Source organism: Dryas octopetala, chromosome 4, assembly GCF_963921425.1.
Source record: "Dryas octopetala chromosome 4, drDryOcto1.1, whole genome shotgun sequence".
Lineage (NCBI taxonomy): Eukaryota > Viridiplantae > Streptophyta > Magnoliopsida > Rosales > Rosaceae > Dryas > Dryas octopetala.
In genome coordinates this window covers 2,457,491-2,481,805 of record NC_141369.1, presented here as the reverse complement: position 1 = coordinate 2,481,805, position 24,315 = coordinate 2,457,491, and the positions used below count along the sequence as shown (strand labels likewise).

The 24,315-nt window shown below is 34.6% G+C and overlaps 2 protein-coding genes and 1 pseudogene across 3 annotated transcripts; all 3 read right to left on the bottom strand.

Annotated features, from left to right (window-relative positions):
* Window positions 1-1,081: 1,081 nt before the first annotated feature.
* On the bottom strand, window positions 1,082-6,013 carry LOC147286153 (pumilio homolog 11-like). Its single transcript, XM_086241903.1, is given in 9 exon segments — window positions 1,082-1,490; window positions 1,786-1,834; window positions 2,784-2,870; window positions 3,535-3,663; window positions 3,748-3,870; window positions 4,067-4,197; window positions 4,637-4,799; window positions 4,912-4,945; window positions 4,948-6,013. Coding segments are annotated over 4 exon segments (966 nt in total). The 5' UTR covers window positions 5,711-6,013; the 3' UTR covers window positions 1,082-1,490; window positions 1,786-1,834; window positions 2,784-2,870; window positions 3,535-3,663; window positions 3,748-3,870; window positions 4,067-4,191.
* A 1,698-nt stretch (window positions 6,014-7,711) lies between these two features.
* On the bottom strand, window positions 7,712-11,211 carry LOC147286152 (uncharacterized; annotated as a pseudogene). Its single transcript, XR_015121786.1, has 6 exons — window positions 11,195-11,211; window positions 10,652-11,096; window positions 10,278-10,341; window positions 9,784-9,838; window positions 9,380-9,515; window positions 7,712-8,203 (listed from the first exon to the last, which is right to left on the bottom strand). The product of XR_015121786.1 is annotated as an uncharacterized LOC147286152 (transcript).
* An 8,950-nt stretch (window positions 11,212-20,161) lies between these two features.
* On the bottom strand, window positions 20,162-24,315 carry LOC147286151 (threonine--tRNA ligase, mitochondrial 1-like). Its single transcript, XM_086242567.1, has 6 exons — window positions 24,233-24,315; window positions 23,750-23,842; window positions 23,437-23,661; window positions 21,518-21,589; window positions 20,675-20,746; window positions 20,162-20,353 (listed from the first exon to the last, which is right to left on the bottom strand). The coding sequence occupies exons 1-6, from the start codon at window positions 24,308-24,310 to the stop codon at window positions 20,258-20,260; spliced, it is 636 nt and encodes a 211-aa protein (XP_086098693.1). The 5' UTR covers window positions 24,311-24,315; the 3' UTR covers window positions 20,162-20,257.

The following is a 24,315-nucleotide window of genomic DNA, read 5'->3' as shown; positions in this document are numbered from 1 at the left end:
AATATCTTCCTCAAATAACAAATCTCAGTTTCCTAACGGCATCTTCTTTCAAATCAATTTTGAGTTTTAAATTATTTTTTATTATTTTACTAGATGTGGCAGGGCTGACGTGGCCATTTTAGGCGGGAACCAACCTCTTGCAGCCACATCTGCGCTAGGGTAGCTGTCTGCGTGGCCCACGTCGGCGACACGTAGGCGGTTAACGGCCGAGGTATGTATTTGACACGAAATTAAAGTTGAGGATTTTTTTTGTATATTTTGAAAGTTTGGGTACTAAGTTGAAAATCAGTGTATAATTGAAGTACTTGCTCAAAATAATTTAAGGGAATTACCTTGTGATCTAATCAAGAAAGATTAATTTCCAGAAAAAATTATATATATATACACTACTAGGAAATACCCCATTAGATATCAGTGGAACACCGATGTCTATTAGGTTTGCGACCGATAAGGGCAGACGTGATATCTAATGTACCCTATTTTCAATATCAGTTTTGGGCCGATGTCTATATCAAATTAGACATCCTATTTGTTAAATATCCGATATTGTTAATAAATAATATATATCGAATTTTCAAGTTTCCGCTATCTAAATGAACGGATTCCGATATGTAATATACTTTCAATATCATTATTTTTTCAAGAACTGACATTAAAAGGTATATTAAATATCTTTTTGGTTCTATTTTTCGATATTATAAACTCATCAAAAGCTATATTTGGTAGGTTGTTACATCACTTTTTTTATCAAAGTGATATATAATATTTTTAACACATCGAATTTGTAACTAAAATCGATATATATGTACACATTAGATATCTGTTTATTCGTTGTTTTAGATATTATAAGTCTCTTAAACATCATGTTTGAGTTAGAATGTGAAATAAAAATAACATGATATATCAGTGTTATTTGTTATTTCGATATATATACCTGTATAAATATCAGATTTAATACACATTAGATATCAGTGTTTAACTGATATTGTAAATGTTTTTGAATTAAAAAAAAATAAAATAAAATGGGTTGTTGGATATTAATTTTTCCTGCCAATTTGTGCAATTTAAATGCTTCCATAAATTTCATCCAACATTCTCATACATTTCCAACATCCAATTTCAACCCATATTCAAGTTAACAAAAAAGAATTACAAATCCCTCTACAAGTAGGGATAACCATAATCCATATATAACCCCCTAAGAAACTTCAAAAATCTACACAAAATATAAGGCATATATGACTAGTTCTAAATTATGCACACCTATAACTAATTGATAATTATTATCCAAAACCAATACAGATTTAATATAAGCAAAATTAAAAAGGATTCATTTACATAGATAAAAGTTACCTAACTATACAGTAATATTCCTTGGTCCATAAAATTCTGAAGATTACTTCCACAGTTTCCATATCATGTCCTTTTATTGAGAGTGTAATACTTGGGGTCTCTTTCTTTAGCCTAGGGAGCTCAACTTCCTCAAAAGCCTGCAATTATTAAAAGAACTCATCACATTGGCACATTATCCACATATAGTTGAAAATTGTCATAGGACCAAAGCAGCTAGCAACACTAAAAAAACTTCTAACCACAACAAATGTATAACAAACTTCTGATTGTATTTTATAACTTCTGATTGAATTCAAAAATATTATAACTGACAAGTGACAATGGTGGGATTCAAATGGACTCACAAAAGGAGATATTTTCTAGAATGAAGCAGATAATTTGCAGATTTAAGGTTCAAAATACTTGACAGGACTTCAAGGGAAGAATTCTTACCCATACTGAAGTAATTCCAAAACCCCCCACGAAATGTATGGTGACCTTCCTGCAAAGCACAAACATTTGCATGGGTAAAAAAGCAGAACTTATCTAAAACAAGAGAGAGGAGAGCTTGGAACTTTCACAAAAGGAACATCAACAAGAAAAGAAAAGAAGAAAAAGTTTCACACTTTCACTTTAAAATAACAGAGTGGTCTAACCAGAACAGACTGGAGGATAAGCCAATCTTAATGCATTACAATGACTTTTATATATATTCTACTTCCATATATGGGGTTGATTGGATTGAGTATGCATTACAACAGAGAAATAGAATAGCATATGTGGTAGCATCTATATTGGAAACAGATCACCAATATGAAAAGTGTGTTATCAGGGAATGTATAATTTTGAGTAAAGCTAACAAGACAATCACTAGTGCATGTGTGTGTAATAATATATATCCAAGGATGCATTGAAAAAAGGAAAAAGAAAAAGAAAAAGAATGATCATTCATGATGATTCCTTATATCTTTATTTTCTCTCCTCTACTACTTCAAAGACGAAAATTTGCCATCAGACATTAGTCCCTAATTCTCTATATATATGTTGCTAAATGTTGCTTCCATGTCCTGCTTTGTTAGGCAACTCTACATGTACAAGGAACCATATATGAGAGCCATTAATTATATAGTCCCTTTTGATGTTTTAAACACTATCTATAGTAAATTGCTGGCAGCTCTGCTTTTAGCCGAAAGTTGAGGCCCATTTACAGCTTGGAAGGAACCCTGGAAAGTGTAGTTTTTGGTCCTACAGAAATCAATGGAAGCAGTGGGAAGCTCATAGCTCCAGACCAAATACTCACGTTCAAGGTGAGAGTTCCATTTTCTCATATTACTTCATATTTAAAAAATCAAACCTTTAACTTATTTTAATTCTAATTCTCCATCACCATCTAAGATGCTTGGAATTTACAATAACTAAAATGTAAAAACAAATAATGTTGGCTGTAATACCTGTCTATTTTCATTTCCTTGGCTTTCTTTACTTGATCCAAAAATGAAATAAACAGCATGACGATCTGTCCCGGGATTCTTCTTCCCCTGCATTAGCAAACAACATGTCATTCATGCACAAATCAGGTGATCAATGGCTGCACTACTTACATTACCCATGACAATTATATAATTATTATCAAAACAATTAAACTTGAATCAAGTTCAAACATGGCAGCACTGCTTAAGCCTTGCTGGCAGATATTGTGTCTTGAATCAAGAAATGGAGAAACTTTTTGGTAAGATGAACATCTACTTGTAAGAAAAATATGAGATTTTAGAGACTAATACAAAGGATTAAGAAGAAAATTATGTGTACAAGAAGGATAGTAGGATATGCCACTTTCAGAGAGTGTATTAACAAGTTGAATTCCAAAGATAGTTATAATCTTTTGTATACAATATATTAGAAAATTGCTCTTCAATCTAAATGATATATGAAGACAAGAAAAACACAAAGATAAGAAATACCCACACACACAGAAGTTACTTGACTCAAACTATGCAAATCTGATTTGCCCCACTTCACAATACAGAAAGACATGAAATACAAGTACAAGTCTCAACAAGAGATGAGCGCAATCATATTGCTAACTACTAACCGCCTGCGTATTAACAAAACATATTGTGGTGTGCATACATGACAGCTCAACCAGTCATACAAAAGATTATATTCTAGAACATGAAGCTATTGGGATAGAAAATTCCCTACCCAGCCAAATGCAAATGGGAGATTGTTTCCAGTTCACAAGGGTACCGTTGCTATTGGTGGTGAGTGAGATAATTTGAGATCAGAAACAACTCCAAGAAGCCAGCCAGCAGTTCCATCACCACCTGCAACCTAGAGGGCTTGGTACATGTCAGAAGGAATAAAGAGTGAAAAAAAAAAACTCACAGCATTAGTGTTGATTATAATTTGACTCACAATTATTCTCAATTTCTCTTGAATCGTTTTAGCGAATTTGTCCCCACTGCGCTGGAGCTTTTCAAGATTGGCATAGATTCGGACCAGCACCTTATCGGGTGCCTCTTCCCCCAAATCAAAAACCTAAAAATTAGCTAGTTCGAGGTCAGGCTCATAAAAATAGGTGCTAAAATGCAAGTGCTGAAGTAATAATCAATCCAACATTCAAACTAAAAAATTGTAACAACATTGATCTGACCATAGAGAAAAAAGGCAATGAACATATGCAAAGAGCTAGTAAATTAATAAATAAGAGATGTTGGGCAGGAAACATATATACCCTTATAACCCTTGCAGGTGTAGCAGTATGAGAAACAACAATCTGGCTTTTCCCAACCAAGAGGTTAAGGACAGCCCCATTGCATGAAAATACCACCCAAACCACAGAAGCCCAAACCTGAGATCTCAAACCTGCCGCCCAAATGCATATCCAAAGAATCAGAAACAATTACCATATGTACATTATGTTAATTGTACATATGTATAAACATACATATATTTGTATTTAATAAGTAAATATGTACTTTTAAACAAAATTTATTTACATATGAAAAATATAAATAAAGTGCGTATGCAATAAACGAAGATTACAGATAATCTAATCCCTTCTGAAAGTATCAGTATCTGATACATCCACTTAGACTCTAAAACTATTCTATGAACCCAAAAATAAAACTAAAAAAGAAATAGCCAACCACATCATACCAAAGACCAAAGTACTGATAATGAAAATGACATTAACAGAATTGACAAAACATCAACTCGAAATGCAACGTGTAAGAGTAGCATAACAAAATACAATGATAATTGCAAATCGCCAAAACAGGACAGGGCTTAGAGCTTCCATTACCTTATTGTCTTCAACAGAGAAATTCTTTAAGCAATGCTCGATGACATGTTGACCATTACTGTTCTTACTCAATGCAACAGCACCCGGGCTTAGAGCTCTCATAATCAGAGAGATTTGCTGTTTGGTGGTAACATGCTTCAACAATTTCTGTACAAAGCGAGTCCTGACACAAGAAATACAATAATATAAGCCATTAAATCAAAATTTGGTCAGCAATCTTAGAACTTTACTATTTCTTCACATATATACAAACAACAGTAAGGCACCGACCATACCCACGAGTGTCAAGGCAAATACTAACAAGCTGAAATCATTCTTGGTCAACGTTAAGAGAATTTGGGTCCTCTGCTCCTCACTGCACACTTCCACAAGCTTCTGAATAACATAATTCCCATAAGGATCAAGCATCAAAAGGGCCACATGTTCTATAACCTCCAAGAATATTATATCAATTGACTTCTCATTTGGCATAACCTCCATTGCTTTCTGCAAAAAACGACAACCATTTTGGTCCTTGGCCAAAGAAGCTATCCTCCCACGCAAATCAGCCACAGACAAGCAATTCAGAGGCTTATACAAATTAGACAGAAAGCCATCCGAGCCGTCAGGATTAGAGTCAACCCAGCAATCTTGCAGACCCATATGCCAAAGAACCCCATTGAGACTCTGCGACTCGTCGTTTCTTGGCAGATAAGAAAATGGCAGAAAATCATCGCCACCAAGCCCATGACAGTTTGATGGGTATTTCAGCGCTGACCCATTACCGTCCGAGACATTGAGGAGTGAAAAAGCAGCTTCTAGGGTTTTATCAAAATGGGATTCTCCAACAGGGTAATGAACGGAGCTTCGAGCATAAGGTTCCGGCAATGGAGATTGAGGAATCCGAAGCGACGTCGTCGTGTCTGGAAAATATCGGAAACCCGCTGAGATTTTCTGAGCCATCAATCCATCAATTTCTGAGATTTTCAAAACCCTAACCTGACCTTCCTTGTCGCGCGCGCTCTCTCTCTCTCTCCCTCCCTCCCGCGCTCTCTCTCTTTCTCTTTCGCTGGCTCGGACTTGAAGATGCAGCATCGGCCCCTTGGAAGATGAAGCGAAGGCGAGCGACGCAGGGGGAGCAGACCGCACACCGCACACCGCACAGCTATCATAGGGGAAGATGAAGCGAAGGCGAGCGACGCAGGGGGAGCAGACCGCACACCGCACACCGCACAGCTATCATCCATGGCTATTCTTCTCTCTCTCCATCTGTCTATGTCGATCTCTGTCTCTGCGATTGGATTCGGAGGTTGAAGAGAACGAGGGCGGTGAGTGTGGTCTCGAACAGTGAGGGTGTGAGAGAGAGAGCTTGGGGTGAGTAAAGTTTGAGAGTATTTCTGTTTGTGTTTGAGAGAGGAGGGTATCGGGTTCAAGTATTGGGAAATTAGTCCAAAAATTTAAGTAATAGTCTTCAAATTTTTATTTTATTTTTTTTAGCTGAAGCAAAGATATCAGTAAGGATTTAGATATCGATTTTTATAGAATAATAACTTATACCGAAAAATTAGATATCAGATTTAAAATTTTGGTGATATATAAATGTGTTTAGAAATCCGTTTTAAAAAACTAAAAATCTCACTGATATAAAAAACTTCTACAATATCAATTTTGTTAAAACTGATATCTATGTAGTGATATCTAATGGGGTATTTCCTAGTAGTAAAAGGTTTGATCGGCCCTAAGATGGAAAGAATGGCTGACTCGAATATGCTGAACCAGATGACGTTCTTCACTACTCTTCTGAAGCTTTATAGGCTCCCTTTCAAATATAGATCGACGTTGGAGAAGGAGAGGTCCTAGATTAGAGACATTGGAACATTTTATATGATCCAAGATTAATACAACTATACTCATCAATTAATACACTTTGTATATGAACAATCCCAACATACCGTTGACGATGTTGTTGTTTAAATAAGCATGTAAAGGGTAAAAGGTTTGGAAGACAGTGTAAAGGGTTGTTTAAATAAGCATGTGTTTGTTGGGTGTGATGTTTGCATAGTTTAGTTATTGGGTTTTAGTAAGGATAGTTTAGGAAAACATGTTGGGTGTACTAATAAATTTTAACATTTTTTAAAATGAAGGTGGGTGTAAAAAGTATATTAGGGCTACTGATAAAAAAATTGGGTCCGAATAGTGACACCCTTATTTCCATACTTTTTCTTAGGGCCAATGCAAAAAAATTAATAAATATTTTCAATATTATAAATTAATCGATGAACTTTTTAAAAATACCATGATATTCACTATTGACCAAAATGAAAGTAACATAAACTTATTTATGGATATTGCCACTGTGCTGACATGCTGCTGACATCACCAATGTCTAATTTTTTACATTACATATAACTCAATAACAACCACATGTTTTTTTTAATTGGTAACTGTCACACAATTGACTTTTTTAATTGAAAACTGTGTGACAGTTACCGTTTTTATGTTTTTTCATTGATAACTGTCACATAATTACCCTTTTTTAATTGGTAACTATCACAGAGTTGTCTTTTTTAACTAAAACTGTCACACAGTTACAGTTTTTAGACTTGGTGATTGTGTGACAGTCGCCATTTTTAAAATTGAGTCAAAAAATTTTGGAAGGGTATGATAGTAATTCAACACTAGAAATAGTATAGGGCCACCCAAATTAAGTTGGGCCCATTGACTAATATGTGATTAGCAAATTTGTACATGTGACCATTCTAGGAACCCAAATTGTATTTTAACTATTATGAAATTGTTAAATATTTTATTAATTTATTTGTAATTTGCTATTTTTTTCAAGTCTTTTACTCTGATACTATTATTTTAATATAGATAACATATATCAACGGACCTTATATATATACACACAGGTAGACACACATACAGTACCATTTCACACGTATATGGTTCCATTTCAGACATACGGTACCATTTCGTTATCCTATAATGTCATAAAGCATACAGAACAAAAGACCGGACAACTTAATAAGTTTGAGGACTGAATATGAGTATTCTCTGCATTCATAATTCCGTCATGGGCAATGTGCCCGGGATCGTATGTAATTCTGACAACCGTGTTACATGAGAAGATGTACAATTTCTAATATAGTCGAGGTAAAATGATCCCCAAAAATTAACCGGTAGAAACAAATAAAGAAGCATGAAATATTCACAAAAAACCTAACCTTAAAGAGAAAACACAAAGCTAAACTGAGAGAAAAAAAATGCTGCTATTCAGGGGCATTTGCATCTCTATCAAGCAGTACATCTCCAGACTCCTTTTTCTTGAAAAGCTTTTCAACCAGTGGACTTTGACTTTGCGTCACTAGCAACTTCACTCTCAGTCCCACTCTCACTCTCATTCTGCCGGGCCTCTGGGTTTTCGTCCTTGGAAGCTTCCTCGTTGCCTGTTGTAGCATGAGGTACATTCAAACTGACGGCCCTTTCCAATGCATGTTTGTGTTCTTGTTCAATGGTCTGCAACCTCTCTAGTTTTTGTACTTTTGGAGCAGTTGTTATGGTCTCAGCACCACTTTCCCTCATTCTCTGAAGAGTAATTCCATGAATTGTCAGTAATTATTCAACAGCAAAAGCTAAGCATTAATAATCCAAAAGCATTAAGGAAAAAATCTCAAATCAATCTTTTACTTTAAATTATGATTCACATATATTAGTATTCTCAGGGAGAAAAAAAAAAAAAAAAAAGGAGACAGAATTATTAAGAGTCAATTATGATCAGGAGAAATTTATCAAGCCTTGCAGCAGATGACTTGGATATCACAAACCCATCGCACAGTCATCACTGGCATGGTACCAATGGACATTCTCTATATGACACTATCTAAACAATAAGAAATATCATAGTAAGGGAAAAACATAAGACATTCTGACAATTGAATCCATGCCCACATGTTGGTACATAAACAATTTTCAGTATCGAAAGGAGGGAGAAAACAAATGATAGGGAAAGAAAGGGAAAGCTTTTTCTTCAAGCAATTGGGTTGCTTTGTAAATGTAGGGACAAGGTCACAGACAGGCTATCTTCCCTTCCGATCTTCTCCCTCCGTTTATTTCTGCTTAAACTAAGTAAAAAGACCAAAGACAGTCTCTTGGGCTCTCTCCTTCTTAAACTAACTGTTGAAAGAAATCTCACATTGAAGGTGTGAGGGCCTTGCTAGTGGCTTATAAGGATTTGGGCTACTCCTCTCATGGCCGATCTTCTTTACTTCTTGTCCCTCTTTCCTCCAACCAAAGACAGCCTTAAGGCACATGCATCCGCCACATGGCTTTAGTCAATACAAAGATCGTTTATAAACATTAAGACCCTTATGAAATGATTTCTTCTCTCGTTCTTTTTCTAGACAATTCTAGAAGCTAACCAACAGATTATGGTTAGTTTAAACAGGAGAATAAAGAGAATGTTTATATTTTTCATATTCCAAAAATTATCATTGAGCTAAACATTATATATAACTTTAAAAAAATGAAATGAATTAAACTCTCAAGCCGCCTTCTAAGTTCGATTGTAAATTTTGTATCAACAGTTCGAGAAATCATGCTTATCCAAAATAATAATAAAAAAGTACTGAAAATATCATAAGATTAGGCACATGATATTCAATCTTCTTTTATTTATGAACAATGATTACTCATGGTAGTCTATGTAGAAAAGTGAAGATAATGTTTGCACTTGTACAATGTTGAATGTTATGTTCCACTTACTTCTAAAGCCTTCTCTGCTTCCCTTTCTATCCAAATAATTCCATGATCAGATGTGGCATTACATGACAAGACAATATGTTCAAATCTCCCATCAACAGGAATAGCAGTTCTGACCTCTGGAGGATACCTTCCACATCTGTTATACCAAGTAGTTAGGAACCCAATCATCAGATGAACGCAACAGTTTCAGTAGGAACATATCATCACTGTCTTTTCAAAAGCCCTCGTAGACATTCAAGACTTTCTTAATTTTAAAACTTGCACATGAATATTAGAATGATTTAACTCAATGCAAAAGTAAGGTATAACAGTCCAGCTGCATAGCTGAATGTTTATAATGGATTTCTTTCAGAAATGCAAAGCATTGATATTAAGTACCCAGCAGTTCATCACAATTAGCAGACCTTAACATGACATAAGAAGATGTATTCACCAAGGACATACTCCGACACAGAGTGCCTAACAAAGAGAACTTTTGAAATGGTAATATATTTGATATCCAAACCTTTGGCCATGACCAATCAAAGTTTAATTTTCTTTTTTCTCCTTATTTTCTGTAATACATAAAAGAGGGTTTTATACCATTTAAGAGGCAGAAATCTGCTTTTACTTTATAGCTGAAAGGGTAAAAGGCAGAAAATAATTAAAAACAGGACTGCATTTCTAACAAATCATTTATCTCATATATGAACCTGTAGCCACCTCTAATCTAGTGAAACACTTGTTACACAAGAATCACAATTATTGGTCCCAAAAAGAAAGAAAAAGAAGACAAGAATTACAATGATGTTTTTCATGTTACTAGTTCGTGTATGAATGGTTTGGCAAAGTTCTCATTCTGCTTATTGTAGTACTGAATGTATATACCAAAATTTGCATTTAATGATGGCTAATGCACCTGGCCTCAACCCCACTTTGATTCCAACTTCATTAGTTAATGACACTCCAGAACCTTGAATGTACTATTTAGTTAATGAGCAAGTAGAATGATAAACCTTGTCATAGAAATTACAATCATTCTAAGTTTAAAGACTAATGTACCCGTGAAATATGCATGCAATGAAAAACTAAGAAGCATCAAATTCCTAGGTAGAACCTAAAGAGTGATTGTGAAGATTTAGGAGATGCTGGAATGTGCAAGGGATGCAAAACCCCATCTGCAAGTGGCATGCTTGCATTCATTCTAAAATTCTTTACCCTTGGCTCCATAAGTATTAAGTACCACACGGTATGGAAATTCATTGTACAAATTCGATAACATCTTTAACCCACCTGCAAGACAACCGAGTGAACAACATCGGCATACTTGACGGCCAAATTCAAGGACATACAGCGCGCGGGAGCCAAAGCGTAACAGCGAACCTTATTCCTGGGGACCCCACCCAAGCGGTCCCTGTGGTTGACCACAATCACCGTCAACAACGAGGCCACACCGGACCCCAACGAGTGACCCGCGAACACCATGTCGTAATCAGCCCCATTCTCGACCCACAAGCGCTTCAGAGTCTCGCCCTCCTCGTTGAGCAGCCAAATCGCCGACTTCAACAGCCCATGGTGGACGTACCCTCCGTCGAACATCTGCATCCCGAGCTTGTTGTCCAGCAGCAGCTTGTAGTCGCTTTCTTTGACCAGATTGAGGCCGCGAATGGCGAGGACCAGCTCGCGGTGCTCGTGGTCGGCGTAGATGAGGTATGGCGGCGCGTGGCCGAGAGTGTGCCTTTAGAATATCCAATCACTAACCCACCATAAACATTTGATTTAGAAGGATATTCTCTTGTTTTTTTATAAAAATTTTGAAAATTTAAGGATGGTCACATCTTCATTCTGTCCATTCCTTTAATAAAATTAGAGATTTGGACTTGATTGCAACCTAATATAAATTATAAGGGGCATGATATGATTATGTAATTTTAAGCTATAAAAATGAAAATGAAAATCCTTACACACCCCGACACGTCTTAGTGATATGAGTACATCGTACACCTTCTCTTTTATTAGACTGTTACAACAAATTTTGAGATTTTCATGTTAAAACTGCAACTTTGAACTAACTTATATTTCATTTTTTTGAGTTAATTTTAAAAGTTAAAATCATAAGAATTTTAAAAATTGCAAATTCTTTTAAAACCATGTAAAAATTGATCAACTCAGCAAAGCTTATCTTTTTATAAAAGTTTGTAAAAGAATAATCTTTGCTGAGTTGATAAACTTTCTTAAGGAAAGCAATGGCAACTTATAAAATAGAAATAAAATACTATAAAAAGTTACAAGGGAGAAACAACACTTATTAAACCATAAGGTGACAATGCATAATTGTAAAGTTACGGCACATCAAAATTTGATAAGCATGATTCTTTCTTCTTAGATGAAGTTAACATTAATGTTGTAATAGTGACTCAAAAGTACAAATCACTTGTAGGTGGGGGGAGAGAAATAGGTGTGACATTATCATTATGAATAAGTATTTTCATGTCATCATATGCTAAAGAAAATAAAAAAAGATACGTAGGTCCTCTCATTTATATCTTAAAGATATGTAAGTGGGTTTTGGGCCAATCAAACTTTAGAATATATACAGCCTTTTCTCTTTGTTTTTCGATGGAAAACTTTGGAATACAGCTTAGGAAAACAAAATCTAAAATGTGTCAGTGGGGCCATCGGCCAAGAAATGTCCTTCTGTCATGAGTAATGACCAGCAAAGAGAAGAATGAAATATGATACTACTAGAGAGAAAGGACATTGCTTGGTTGTTAACGTATAATAAGAAGTTTGTAGATCTTACGTAGATAATTAGCGACGTGGCCTTTTATGAAGGTAAAAGAAAAGAAAAAAATTGTAAATCTATCGGGTGAAACTCCTTCGCACCCGTTTTCCTTTTATAAAAATTCATGTCTAAATAATGGGATAATGGATGCCCTATAATCATGTTAGTGACTATGGACGATTTCACCTATGATTATATAATTATCTATAATTTCTTACAATTAAATAACTATGTAATTTGTCTTTTCTACTCATGTAATTAGTATATATAGGGGTTCACCTCAATAGATTTAATAGTCTAACCAAATGTGCCATTTGGCACATTGACTTGTCAATAGAGAAAGAACGGATTAGCATAGGAAACTGAGCCCCAAGCCAACCACTGAATGACGTCTCGCCGTCTATTGGGTCCCATATTAAAGAGTTTAATGAGAAAGACCCATTTGGTGATTGAAGAAGCATAAAGAGCTCTAAAAAGAAGAAGCCCATTAGCCCAACTACCCACTTGCCTACTTGGCCCAATTTTCCAATTGCCCATATGTTGCCTATAGAGCAATGAACTTCTGATTTTATATTTTTTACATAGCATTTGAGTGGCTTTCCACAAGCTAGAGAGGGTAGTGCTCTCAATACAAAATTGTAATCTCTCCAATACAAAAAAGAAAAAAGAAATATATAGACTATTGATGTAGCCCAAGTTTAGTGATCTACATAAATTTCTTGCGTTCTTGATTTTTTATGTTTCTACGCCTACTATTCATATTTTACGTTGATGTATAGTTTTTTGCATCAATAGATTGGCACCGTCTGTGAGAACTCGGCAAAAATCTATGTTCACTCATGTTTTCCTCTCTCCCATTGTTTAGAACATGGGAAAAAACCATTCCTTTTATGCAAAAAGTCCACCATCTCTTCTCTCACAGTGAGGAAGAACAAACAAAAATCACTACATGGACAACTTGTCCTCATCTCTCCTCTTACCCTTATTCTTCTTCTCTCTCAATGTACAAAGGGGGAAAAATTAAGGGCCTGTTTGGTATCCTACTCAAATTTTTTTTTTCAAAAATTAAGATTTTTGTTTAAATGTGAGTTTTTAAAATTTGAAAACTTGTTTGGAATGAAATTTGAAAACAACTTTTAAATTTAAAAAATGATGACAACTAAGAAAGAAGGAAGTGTAAAAAAAAAAAAAAAAACGATGTTTTATCATTTTTAAAAAGAGGCATGTTTTTTAATTTTTTTCTAAAAATTGTTTTTGAAAATGGTCTACCAAACACGTTTTCTTGACTAAAACTTGTTTTTTTATTTTTGAAAAAAAAAATTAGTTTTTGAATAAAATACCAAACAGGCTCTAATCTTTCCTTTTTTAAAAAAGGGATCGTCTCTCTTCTCTCACAGTGGGGAATAAACAAAAATTAAGAAAGACACCCATTTGCTCTTACAATCTCATGGCAACCTTTCTTAACCTTTGTACAAAGCATAGCATAAGAAAATAGCAAACTTCAGAAAAGTACCCAATTCATCTATCTCTCTGCAAAAGAAAGAAAAGGACTATTCTTTTGTGTGCAAAACACCCCTCTGTAAGGGCTAACCTTAAAATTGCCACGTGGAAAAAGGCTATAAGACAAGTCACAAATAGTCAACAGAGAGCCCTGACTTCACGGCCAAAGAATACACCTTCCCGACCCAAAGCATACTCTTCAACCATAACTGGCCATTCAACAAAGTGGGCCAGAGTTAACAAGCCGACAACATGAATCTCATGACATCACCTAAGGGAACAAGCTCTAACAAGTGACACTGCCATGTTACTATTCCAGCTGGGAAAGGACAAGAGGTGGCATGCATAAAGTTAGCAATAGTACAAGGTTAGGTAAGGTTCAAAAGGAGATAAAAAAGGGCCTTACACGTGGAGTCCATCCATATGAGGTCATGGCAAACCCTAATCTCAGAAGGTGATATAAATACTAAGCTATAGAAGGAATATGAGCATAATCAACCTCCCAAACAAAAAATCATATCCCAAAGCGGCTAACCCTTTTCCTTTGAATATTCAAAGCGACTCTTAATTTTCTTAGTCTTTTCATTCTAGTTTCTGTAACTTTCTTGTCTTTTAGGTAATCACTGTCATTGAAGACAGACATTTTTTAGTTATTTACAGATATCGGAAGCTCATTGCTTTTATTTGTTGTTGTTATCTTTATTGCTTTTCTTTTACTGTTTTATTGTAAGTTCTTTATGAACACTTTAAGAGTAGTTTATGTATTTCTCTCTTTGGTTCTAAGCTTAATGAACTTTGTTTTCTAGATCTGCTATTTCTAACTTTTGTCATAATGCTTTGAAATACCTGAAGGTCATCATCCATTCCTTGACCAACATTTGTTGGGTAAAGACCTATTTGCACTCCAGCTTTATCCTCGAGTTAGTATTTCTTTATTTTACTTGGCTATTTTGAATTGACACAAAACAACTTTTGCTTGTTCTACTATCAACATGGTTTGTTCAAGGATGGAAAGCATGATTAGATTCTTGGTATGAACTTCCATCAGCTACCAATCACATCCTCGACATATTGAGTTTACTTTCGATCCTCTTTAAAGTTTATTGTTTTTATTTGAGTTTACTAGCTTTAAGCCCTGTATCAACTTCATTTGAGTTCATGCTTAGAGTCATCATAAACACTTCTGGGTGAAATTCTAGCACAAGACTAGGCAGAAAAAGGACCATGGCTGAGAGTTACTACCTGACCTCAACTGTCACGCCCCAACTCATACTAATTTAATTTTATTGAGTTAAAGTGTGAATCATATCTTAATTAAAGAAATAAAATTTCTAAAATCAGGATATGACAGAAATAATAAATAAGTACCCAAAAACTAATAAACAAACACTTACATTAATTATATTGTACACAATTTACACAAAATCATATTTTACATAAACTACTCACTGGTAGTCCCTTATTTTAGCACACCACACAACTTTATACATATATACATTATATTCTTATGCTTCAATAATTTTAAGGCTCCATTTCAGTACCTGCAAAATCTATAAAGGGGTGAGCAACCTTAGCTCAGTAGAGAAACGCTTCTCATGAACAATTGACTAAACTAAACTAAGTGACAAGAAAATATGACATGATAAATATAAATAATGTTTGATGCAATGCCAACTCCACCATTTCTATTCCCATTAACCTATATATTAAAACAAACAGACCACACGTCTCATATCGTGTATTTTACCACTGTGGTCCCGAGTGCTTCAATATATAGACTAACATCCAAAATACCATCAACCTAAATTCCCATTTTTTCTAGTCATCTTGTCCTTCTCCCTGTCGCCAGTCCTGAATTACCTAGGCTGACTTGAGATCTGGTACTTACCGAGAGTTCGGACTCAACTACACAAAAACTTCCAATATTTCCATACTTTTCCTTTCCCAACAACTTCCATACTTACTTTCATGCCCAAATGCGAATATAAATATAATAAAATTTAATTGACAATAATAAATTCAAGTATGTCAAATAAAATGAGATAGAACATTCAACATATAATTCACATAATGTCATACAAATATCACAGAGTTTAATAAAGTCAAAATTTCAATCGTAGAAGTTCCCCAAATATTCCCTACCTTGATTCAGAGCTTCAAATAACACTTCCGAGTCTAACCCGAACATACAAGTACATAAAAGAAAAGAAAATATTAATTAGATTTTATTTTATTTATTTTTACTCTCCAAAAAGAGAGTGTAATTCACACACAAAGCTACGAGTCTCGGATGGTCTCGAAACCAATTCCATTGGATTTGGGATGAAAAATGGAGTGAGAATGGAACTAAGAACTGGCCGGAAAGTGGCCAGAAATAGCCCCACGCGCCGCCACTCTCCTGTGGTGCGAGTGGGAATGAACAGTAATACTGTTCATCATCTTCTTCAACAAAAATGCAAAAATTTGGCTGTTTCATGAAGCTGTTTTTTAGCACTATTTTTGACCCATCAAAACTTAATGGAATTTGACAAATGAATACTAGTTGGAAAGATTATACAACCAGTTGTTCAACCATATATTGGGTTTCAAAAACGGAGCTCAAGTTTGAGAGAAATCGTTGTCCAAAGTTGAGAGTCCAAATCTGACGAAAATTTTTCCAGAATTTATGAAAATCTTTCCCTCCACTTCTTTTCAAACTTTAAACAATAAAACTGAACCTAAAGAGTCCGAATAACATAATAACAACATAACTTTGAAATTAGACTACAAAAACATTGGAATCTAAAACAAGATTTTGAAAATTGATTTGGACACCCCAAAACTAATTTCAGAAAAAAAAAAAATTTTAAATCTCAAATAAGAACTAAAATTCTAACCTTAAGACCTTTCTCCTTCAGAACTCTGGCTTTCTAACTTTCCCTCTCTTTTGTTGTGTAAAACAAGTTTGAATGAATGTGTAAGATAACAGATGAAGCCCAGCTATTTATACTTAAAAATGTAATGATTTCTACCTATTTATATTGAATTTCAATTTATTGCATGAGATAATTATCATCAAAATATATCTCTCCCTATCTCTTCTTCTTTCTTTCTGCATATCTTCCCCCTCTCTGCGAAGATGAGAGATTCATACGCATGTTTGATCTCCAAATTGTTATCCTCCATGTACACATGTAAAGTTGTGATCTCATAATTGTCATCATAATTGATTTTGCTTACCATTGGGTGATGAGTGTAGCTTCTCTCTCTCTATCTCTCTCTCTCTCTCTCTCTCTCTCTCTCTCTCTCTCACTCTCTCTCTCTCCACATAAGGTGAGTTGATGTAGTTCGAAGCTTTGATTATGAAAATCAAATGAATGTTGGTTTAGTCGAAATGTACCAAGCCACATATTGGTACATTTGAAATGTACCAAACTCCTTATTTCGTACAACTAAAATGTACCAATCTATGTATTTGGTACACCTAAATGTACCAATTTGCGTATTTGGGATTCAGCTTAATTTGGTCTGTGGTGCTTTCGATACAACTAAAATGTACTAACCCACGTATTGGTACAACTGAAATGTACCAATATGTGTATTTGGTACAATTAAAATGTACCAATCCATATATTTAGGCTAGCTTGAAGATATTGGTTTTGGTGGTTTTGGGTTTATGGTATAAGTTAGGGTAAGTTAGAGGTTAGGGTTTAGAATTTAAGTTTAGAGTTCAAATCTCATAATTCTTGAGATTTCTAAAATTAAAATCTCATAAATTTTTTGATAAAAATCTCTTAGATTGTGGAATTTAAATCTCTTAATTTATGGTATTTAAATCCCACAAAGTATTGAGATTTAGATCTCATGAATTATCTTTTTTAGATATTTAAATTAATAATATAGACAATTTTGAAATATAAAATTTTAGGTGGCATAAAAGGACTTGATTACGAATATAAAGGATTTGATTATGAATTTGGAAACAATGCCGACTTTACTCTAACAACTGTTCACTTGAGGGATTTAAGTCAAAGTTTCCTAAAAAAAAAAAAATTCAGCTCTATATTTTGATCAAAAGTCCAACTCTATATTTGTACGAGACATGAAAAATAAAATTATGTTTACTTGATATCCTAAATAAAATGCCCATACCCAATTAGTCAAAAGGGCCAAATTTGTAGGATTAAGGGGTCTACAGAGTCATTCTCTCTTGACATGCATTACTTGTGAAACTCTCTTTTACAACCATGATTGAAAATTGCAGAGAAAGCCAGCCGAGAATGTGATATTCTTTCATAAATTTGATCTAAATAAAATGTGATTTTGATCTCAATTTCAGTTGTTAATAAATTAACAACTATTAATGACTGAAATTGTGTTAAAAATCGGGATCCGGATCCTCTTCTAAGCACTCTAATCTACTAACCTTATTAACCTTTTAATTATAAAGTGATACATGTCTTTTATAACATCCTATGGTGCATACTCATTTAGAGCTATCATTATCAAATCAAAATAATTAAAAATAAGAAACATGTGTAATCCAACCACATAAAAATAAAAAACTTAAAAAAACAAAAAAACCACAAGCCCAACCCGCCCTCCCTCCCCAACCTCCGACCCCTTTCTCTCTCTCTCTCTTCTCTTCTCTCTATCTCTCTCTCTCTCTCTACTCTCCCTCTCTTCTCTACAGATCGGAGTCCCTCCACAAAAAGCAATAATACATCATCTATTTGGTCAGTAAAACACGAAATAAAACACGAAAATTTTTTCGGGGTCTCACATATTATCTTACTAATCACCATATACTGCCAAGTCTTAATGGGTTTTCATCTATGTTGTGGAAATCAATTTTGATCCTGGAGGCTTATTCTTTTCTATGCCACATGTTGATATTTTATTACTCCTTTACGTATATGTATATATATTGGTATAAAGATCCCATTCTATTATAATTGTAGAATATATGAATCCCAGTCTATCTATATTACTGATATCAATATATTTAGTATCTCCTAAGAAGGCGGGTCCTATCGTTAGATTTTGATGGGAATATTCATAAGTGTAGTAACTCATTTATTTTATAATAAATATAGTCAATAACTTAAATGTTTTCACAGTCTAATAATTTTACTTGTATACTAACTCTATTTTCTAGAATAAATAAGTTCAATGATTTTTCAAGTACAACTTCACGCGATTCCTGTATATATATGCATATCTAAATGTCATATTGAGGTTAGTCCAAGGGGTCATATGACTCATATCAACCCTACAAGTCTACAGCCATTTGGATAGGGATATGGAAGATGATGAAGCAGCGGTTATAACTTATAAGCCAGACTGGGGAAGTAGTACATGGATATCAGGATATGTGACCAAAAAGTCTGAGTCTACTTTTGGCTGGGACGAATTACAATTAAGCTTATCTATTTTCCTCAATAAAATAGTTTTGCCAACTAGTGAATTGTTACTCACCTACTAATCCAAGGGTTTAGGGACATATTTAGTGTGATTTCACATACCAACCTTTGTGATCCATCTAGTTAGACTTCATATATCATATTTGGCCGAAAAACCAAAAAAAGACTTCATATATCATATATGGTTTTTATGTTTTTTATGTTTTTTTATAAAAAGATACTTTATATAATGATGATTAATATCTCAAAATAATACATGAGTTAGCTAAGATATGCTATCCTCTACCCAAACGTACAAATTTTGGTGACATAAGAGCATGTTTATCAAGAAGATGTACTGCCCATTGCAATCACTAAGAGTCATGAGTACAAATGTACAATATAGTGTACCATCATACATGGTTTAATGATCGTGAAATATGACATAAAATTTACTCAAAGATATATGGATAGTAGTTGCAAAAAAAGATATGTGGATAGTAATTTTCTCTTACCAAAAACAATACAGAAATATCAGATTGTGCAATTATGATTGATGAAATGCACTGCTAGATCTCACTTATATTAAAATAATAGTACCAAAAGGTAGTAAGTATTGTCTATATATAGCATATTTTACAAGAGATCTTATACAAAGATATATGCATAGTAGTTTTCTCTTGCCAGGAAAATATATATGCATCTCCGGCTGCCATTGATGACACGATTGATTAAGTAGAATCATGTATAAGTGTGATTCTGATTTACATTTTGCAAAATGATTAGACAACTTTTAATCATGCATATGCAGTTGGCAACTTAAGGATAATTTAACTAACAGAGACCGTAGATTCAAGACTAGTTGAAAATATGTTTCAAATTAAGGATAATTTTTTGAAAATATTCTAACATTCCAGACTAGTTGTACGGTTTGGAACTTTGGGTGGAGTAGTGCTTTTGGGATTAAAATGGGATCAGGTAATCCAATGTTAAACACCAGAGTGCATTAGACGAAAATGAACCATATCAATGAACTTGATGTGCATGAAAGATACAGAAAAGCCGTTCGTCCAATTTCAATATTAAACACGGTGGCGTGTCAAGTTCAGAGCATCAAATACAAGATAGGGTCTCGAGTTTAAATTGAAATTTAAACGAAAACAAATACTCAATTGATATAATTAAGATACTACCATTTTTTGTTACTAAAAAGGTATCTCACCAAAAGGAATCCTAATAAAAAGCTTCAAGGTTGCCTTTGAAGAGTTGGAGTAGACTCTTCATGCACATTGGGGTCGCATCAACTTTGTCCCTCATTCTTAAGCTAACCTACAACAACAAAGATCAAAGAAACTTCTCAATGGAACTGCGAAATTTCATAATAACTAACAAGAAAGGACCAGGTTCATAGACAGTGCTAGTGACTTATGATGTCTGATGGTTTCAAAGTAAAAAGTAATATTGCTTTCAATTTTTTCAGTAACCATGCTACAATGCCATGTACAAAGAAAATTTGCAATAAACGAGAACATAACAGATGAAGGACAGCGTAATTCAAAAGGAACAACAGAATTTCATGTTTGTGGTCAGACACTGATAAAAGGGTGAAACGCAGCATAGATATATTAGAAAATTAGAAATGAATATAACCTGTTCGGATTTAACTTCTTTCTCGCCAACAACTAAAATATAGTTGTATTGTGCTAGTTGAGCATCCCGAACCTGAAATGACAAGAACAATCAGTAAACAAACAACAATCCAAGGGACAGAAGGCTGGGCTGAACGATAAAAATTACTCGAGATTATGTCTCGGTTCATCAAACAAATTGACAACGGTGAAGCAATATTCATAAAGAATTAATTGGGGTGCCCTCACTATATTCATGCTTGAGAGACTGAATCTCTAAAACTCATCAGTATGGTGCGCACTAAATATTACTACGTAGAATTGAACTATAATGAAACTAGCCAACACAGGCTTCTATCAACAAATTATTAAAAACTACACGGTATCACAACATTGATATTAGAAGTACTTTTCATCAACTGTTTATCTTTGCGTTCCAAAATTGCAAATTATGCCGCATATGCAAGTTTACTGATAAGAATTGCATTACATCTTAATTACATATATGAAATTTTCCAGCCCAGGCATAACCATTAATGTATTGATTTATGCAACACCACAGACTGCAGCATGTAATATATAAACATTGGATAGTAGGCATATTTGACGTCATCAAACCACAGCTTAGATGATATCAGAATTTCTAACAACATGAAAAAAACAATTATATGTTTTATTATTTGGGTTTGAATGAGGAATTCCGTATTTATTTATTCCAAGGTTTAACCACAATATTTCTTAACAAAATCATACTTCAAAAGCACCATCACCAGAAAATAAAATGCACAATGTCCTTACAGCTGTTAAAGTTTATTATCATACAAGAGTCCTGCAATCAAATCCTGCCAAAGTTATGAATGCGTACCTTTTTCTGAATTGTTTTGCCACTTGTGTCAACATCGACATAGTAACCAGCTTCATGGATCTGATCTCGCACCTACAAAAATACAACAACAGTTTTTATCCATGACTTCAGATTATAGATATTGCATGTATCCATTACAAAATATAACTCAGGCAATTTGTACAACTCATAACCACAGGAATTAAAATAGATTAGCTACTTGATCATTTTCCAAAATTATAAACAGAAGCTGAACCAAACAATACCAACACAGGCTTAAGAGACTGAATAATTAGGGTGCCCTCACTATATTCATGCTTGAGAGACTGAATCTCTAAAACTCATCAGTATGGTGCACACTAAATATTACTACATAGAATTGAACTATAATGAAACTAGCCAACACAGGCTTCTATCAACAAATTATTAAAAACTACATGGTATCAAAACATTGATATTAGAAGTACTTTTCATCAACTGTTTATCTTTGCGTTCCAAAATTGCAAATTATGCCGCATATGCAAGTTTACTTATAAGAATTGCATTACATCTTAATTACATATCTGAAATTTTCCATCCCAGGCATAACCATTAATGTATTGATTTTCCGATCGACGATTGCTTCGTGTCTACGAACTCGTGGACTCGAGACCTAACCAACGTACCCAAAGTCAAAGACGAAAGTCCACTAATTTTAAAAGTCAACTTTTTGGTCAAGCCCAATTTAAAAACAAAACTTAAAAATTAAATTAAAACCCTTTTTATTTCTAAATAAATTCTCAAAATCCTTAAAATAAAATCTCAAAATATTTAAAATAAATCTTTGAAAAATACCGGGTCTCACATATCAGCTAATTCATATAAATCACGGAAATGGATTCCATCCAAATGCTTCATGTATTCGAACGCAAGACCGGCCTGAGCGAGTTTTGCAAATTCCTTCTTTGCCAAATGAACCCTGCAGTTCATCCTTGCTCGTCGGGACTTGGCAATGTGCGCCGAGACTGATTCATTCTCCTTTTTGTAAAGTCTCGCCAAGTCCACAACTGACACCTCATCTTCGTAATGGTAAAACTACTCATGAAAAACGTCTTCAATCTCCCTCCAAGTGCCTATAGTATGGGGCCATAGAGTCATGAATCATTTGAACGCGGCACATGTGAGCGAAGAGACAAAGATCCTCATCTTCAAAGCCTCATCTCTGGCGTGCTCACCACACTAGGCCGTGAACTTGGCAATGTGTTCGACAGACGAGACCATGTCTTCCTCGTCGGAGAACATGGTGAAATTTGGCTGCCTTAAGTTTCTTGGAAGTTCATGATCCAACATTGCTGCCAACAGAAGTTGAACCAAACAATACCAAAAAAATTCCCAACCTAACCAAAGACAGGTTGGGTTGGATCAGTTTCCTTCACCGGTAACCAACAGAATTTTGTATTTCAGATTTATCAAAGCACAGTTTTTTTTTTTTCAATTATTAACCAAGTAATGAGTACAGACCAAAACCTAATATAAACCTTGAAAACTACATTTTACTTCAATAAATATAAAGAAAATAGATATGACAGAGATGATCAAGTCGGGCACTAGAGGCCAACACTCTACCCATAATTCCATGATCTAAATCTCCACTCTCCACAGACAGTATTTGGTCAGACAGTTTGGATGTTTGCTTAACCTAACTCGACATCCAAAAATGTCAAAAATAGAAAAACAATGAAAGACACTCTAACTTGGTCATGAATTAGCTCACCAAGAGAGAGTACTCAAAAAATATAGTGCTCGGCTCAAAATCTGAACAAGCTGACATAAGAAACTGCATGGCTCATAGCCTCAGATGATAGACAATCTATACTCGAGCAAACACTAATTGGAAGCAAGAATCGCTCTCAAGCTACCTGTAGAGTCGGTCCAAAAAAGAAGGGAGGAAAAGACGCTACCTGTAGAGCATAAGGCTCGGATATGTACGAGACAGAACACACAATTGCCTGTCGTGGACTAAGCCAGAAGGGCCATTTCCCTTTGTAGTGTTCCAAAAGTACAGCAAGCATACGCTCTACAGAACCTAAAACAGCTCTGTGAATCATAACAGGCCTCTCCCTCTTGCCATCTTCACCCTCAGCTGAGTAATACAGCTCAAATTGAGTGGGAAGTTGAAAATCAAGCTGCAACCACAACATTTTACCAAATGATAACAGCAACAAAATGAAACATCAAGAGATCGTAAAACATAAAAAAGTGATCATCATATACCTGTATCGTTGCCAACTGATGTTCTCTTTTCAATGCATCATATACACCAATGTCTATTTTTGGGCCATAAAATGCACCATCCCCTTCTTTCACCTGTGTAACATGACTAACAATGTAAGCATCCATACAAAATCAAGAAATTCAGGGGCAAATACTATTGTGCTAGCTTTAAAAACAAAAAACAAAGTACAGATAACAGACCAAAACAACATTCCACCAATTACAAAATTTTACTCTCTCCGAGGTGAATGAGTAGAGTAGAAAATGGCTTAGTTAAAAACGGGACTGACAGAGCTTCAACAAGTTTTTAAAACTAATTTGGAATGACCACAAAAGTAAATAAGCAAGGATCTACTTCGGCTCAAGAACAATGAAAATTGGATACATTTTATTATACATGACTTTTATGAACATGCTGCATTAGGTACCCAAAAAAGAGTGAGCAAGATGCTTAAGAGTATTAAGAGCATCAAGTAAAAGTACCTCCCAGGGCTTGCAAGTCTCAACTAATGCTTCTTTGAGAGCAGCCTCAGCTTTCCCCCATGTTGCCAAGTCTCCCATGTGGT

What these genes read in the sequence shown, in the direction of transcription:
- LOC147286151 (XM_086242567.1), bottom strand. Translation starts at nt 24,310, where the DNA reads ATGGGAGACTTGGCAACATGGGGGAAAGCTGAGGCTGCTCTCAAAGAA. An exon ending in AGACTTGCAAGCCCTGGGAG is followed by an intron (nt 23,843 to 24,232) that starts GTACTTTTACTT and finishes CATGTTACACAG; the next exon opens with GTGAAAGAAGGGGATGGTGC. An exon ending in AAGAAGTTAAATCCGAACAG is followed by an intron (nt 20,354 to 20,674) that starts GTTATATTCATT and finishes TTGTTGTTGTAG; the next exon opens with GTTAGCTTAAGAATGAGGGA.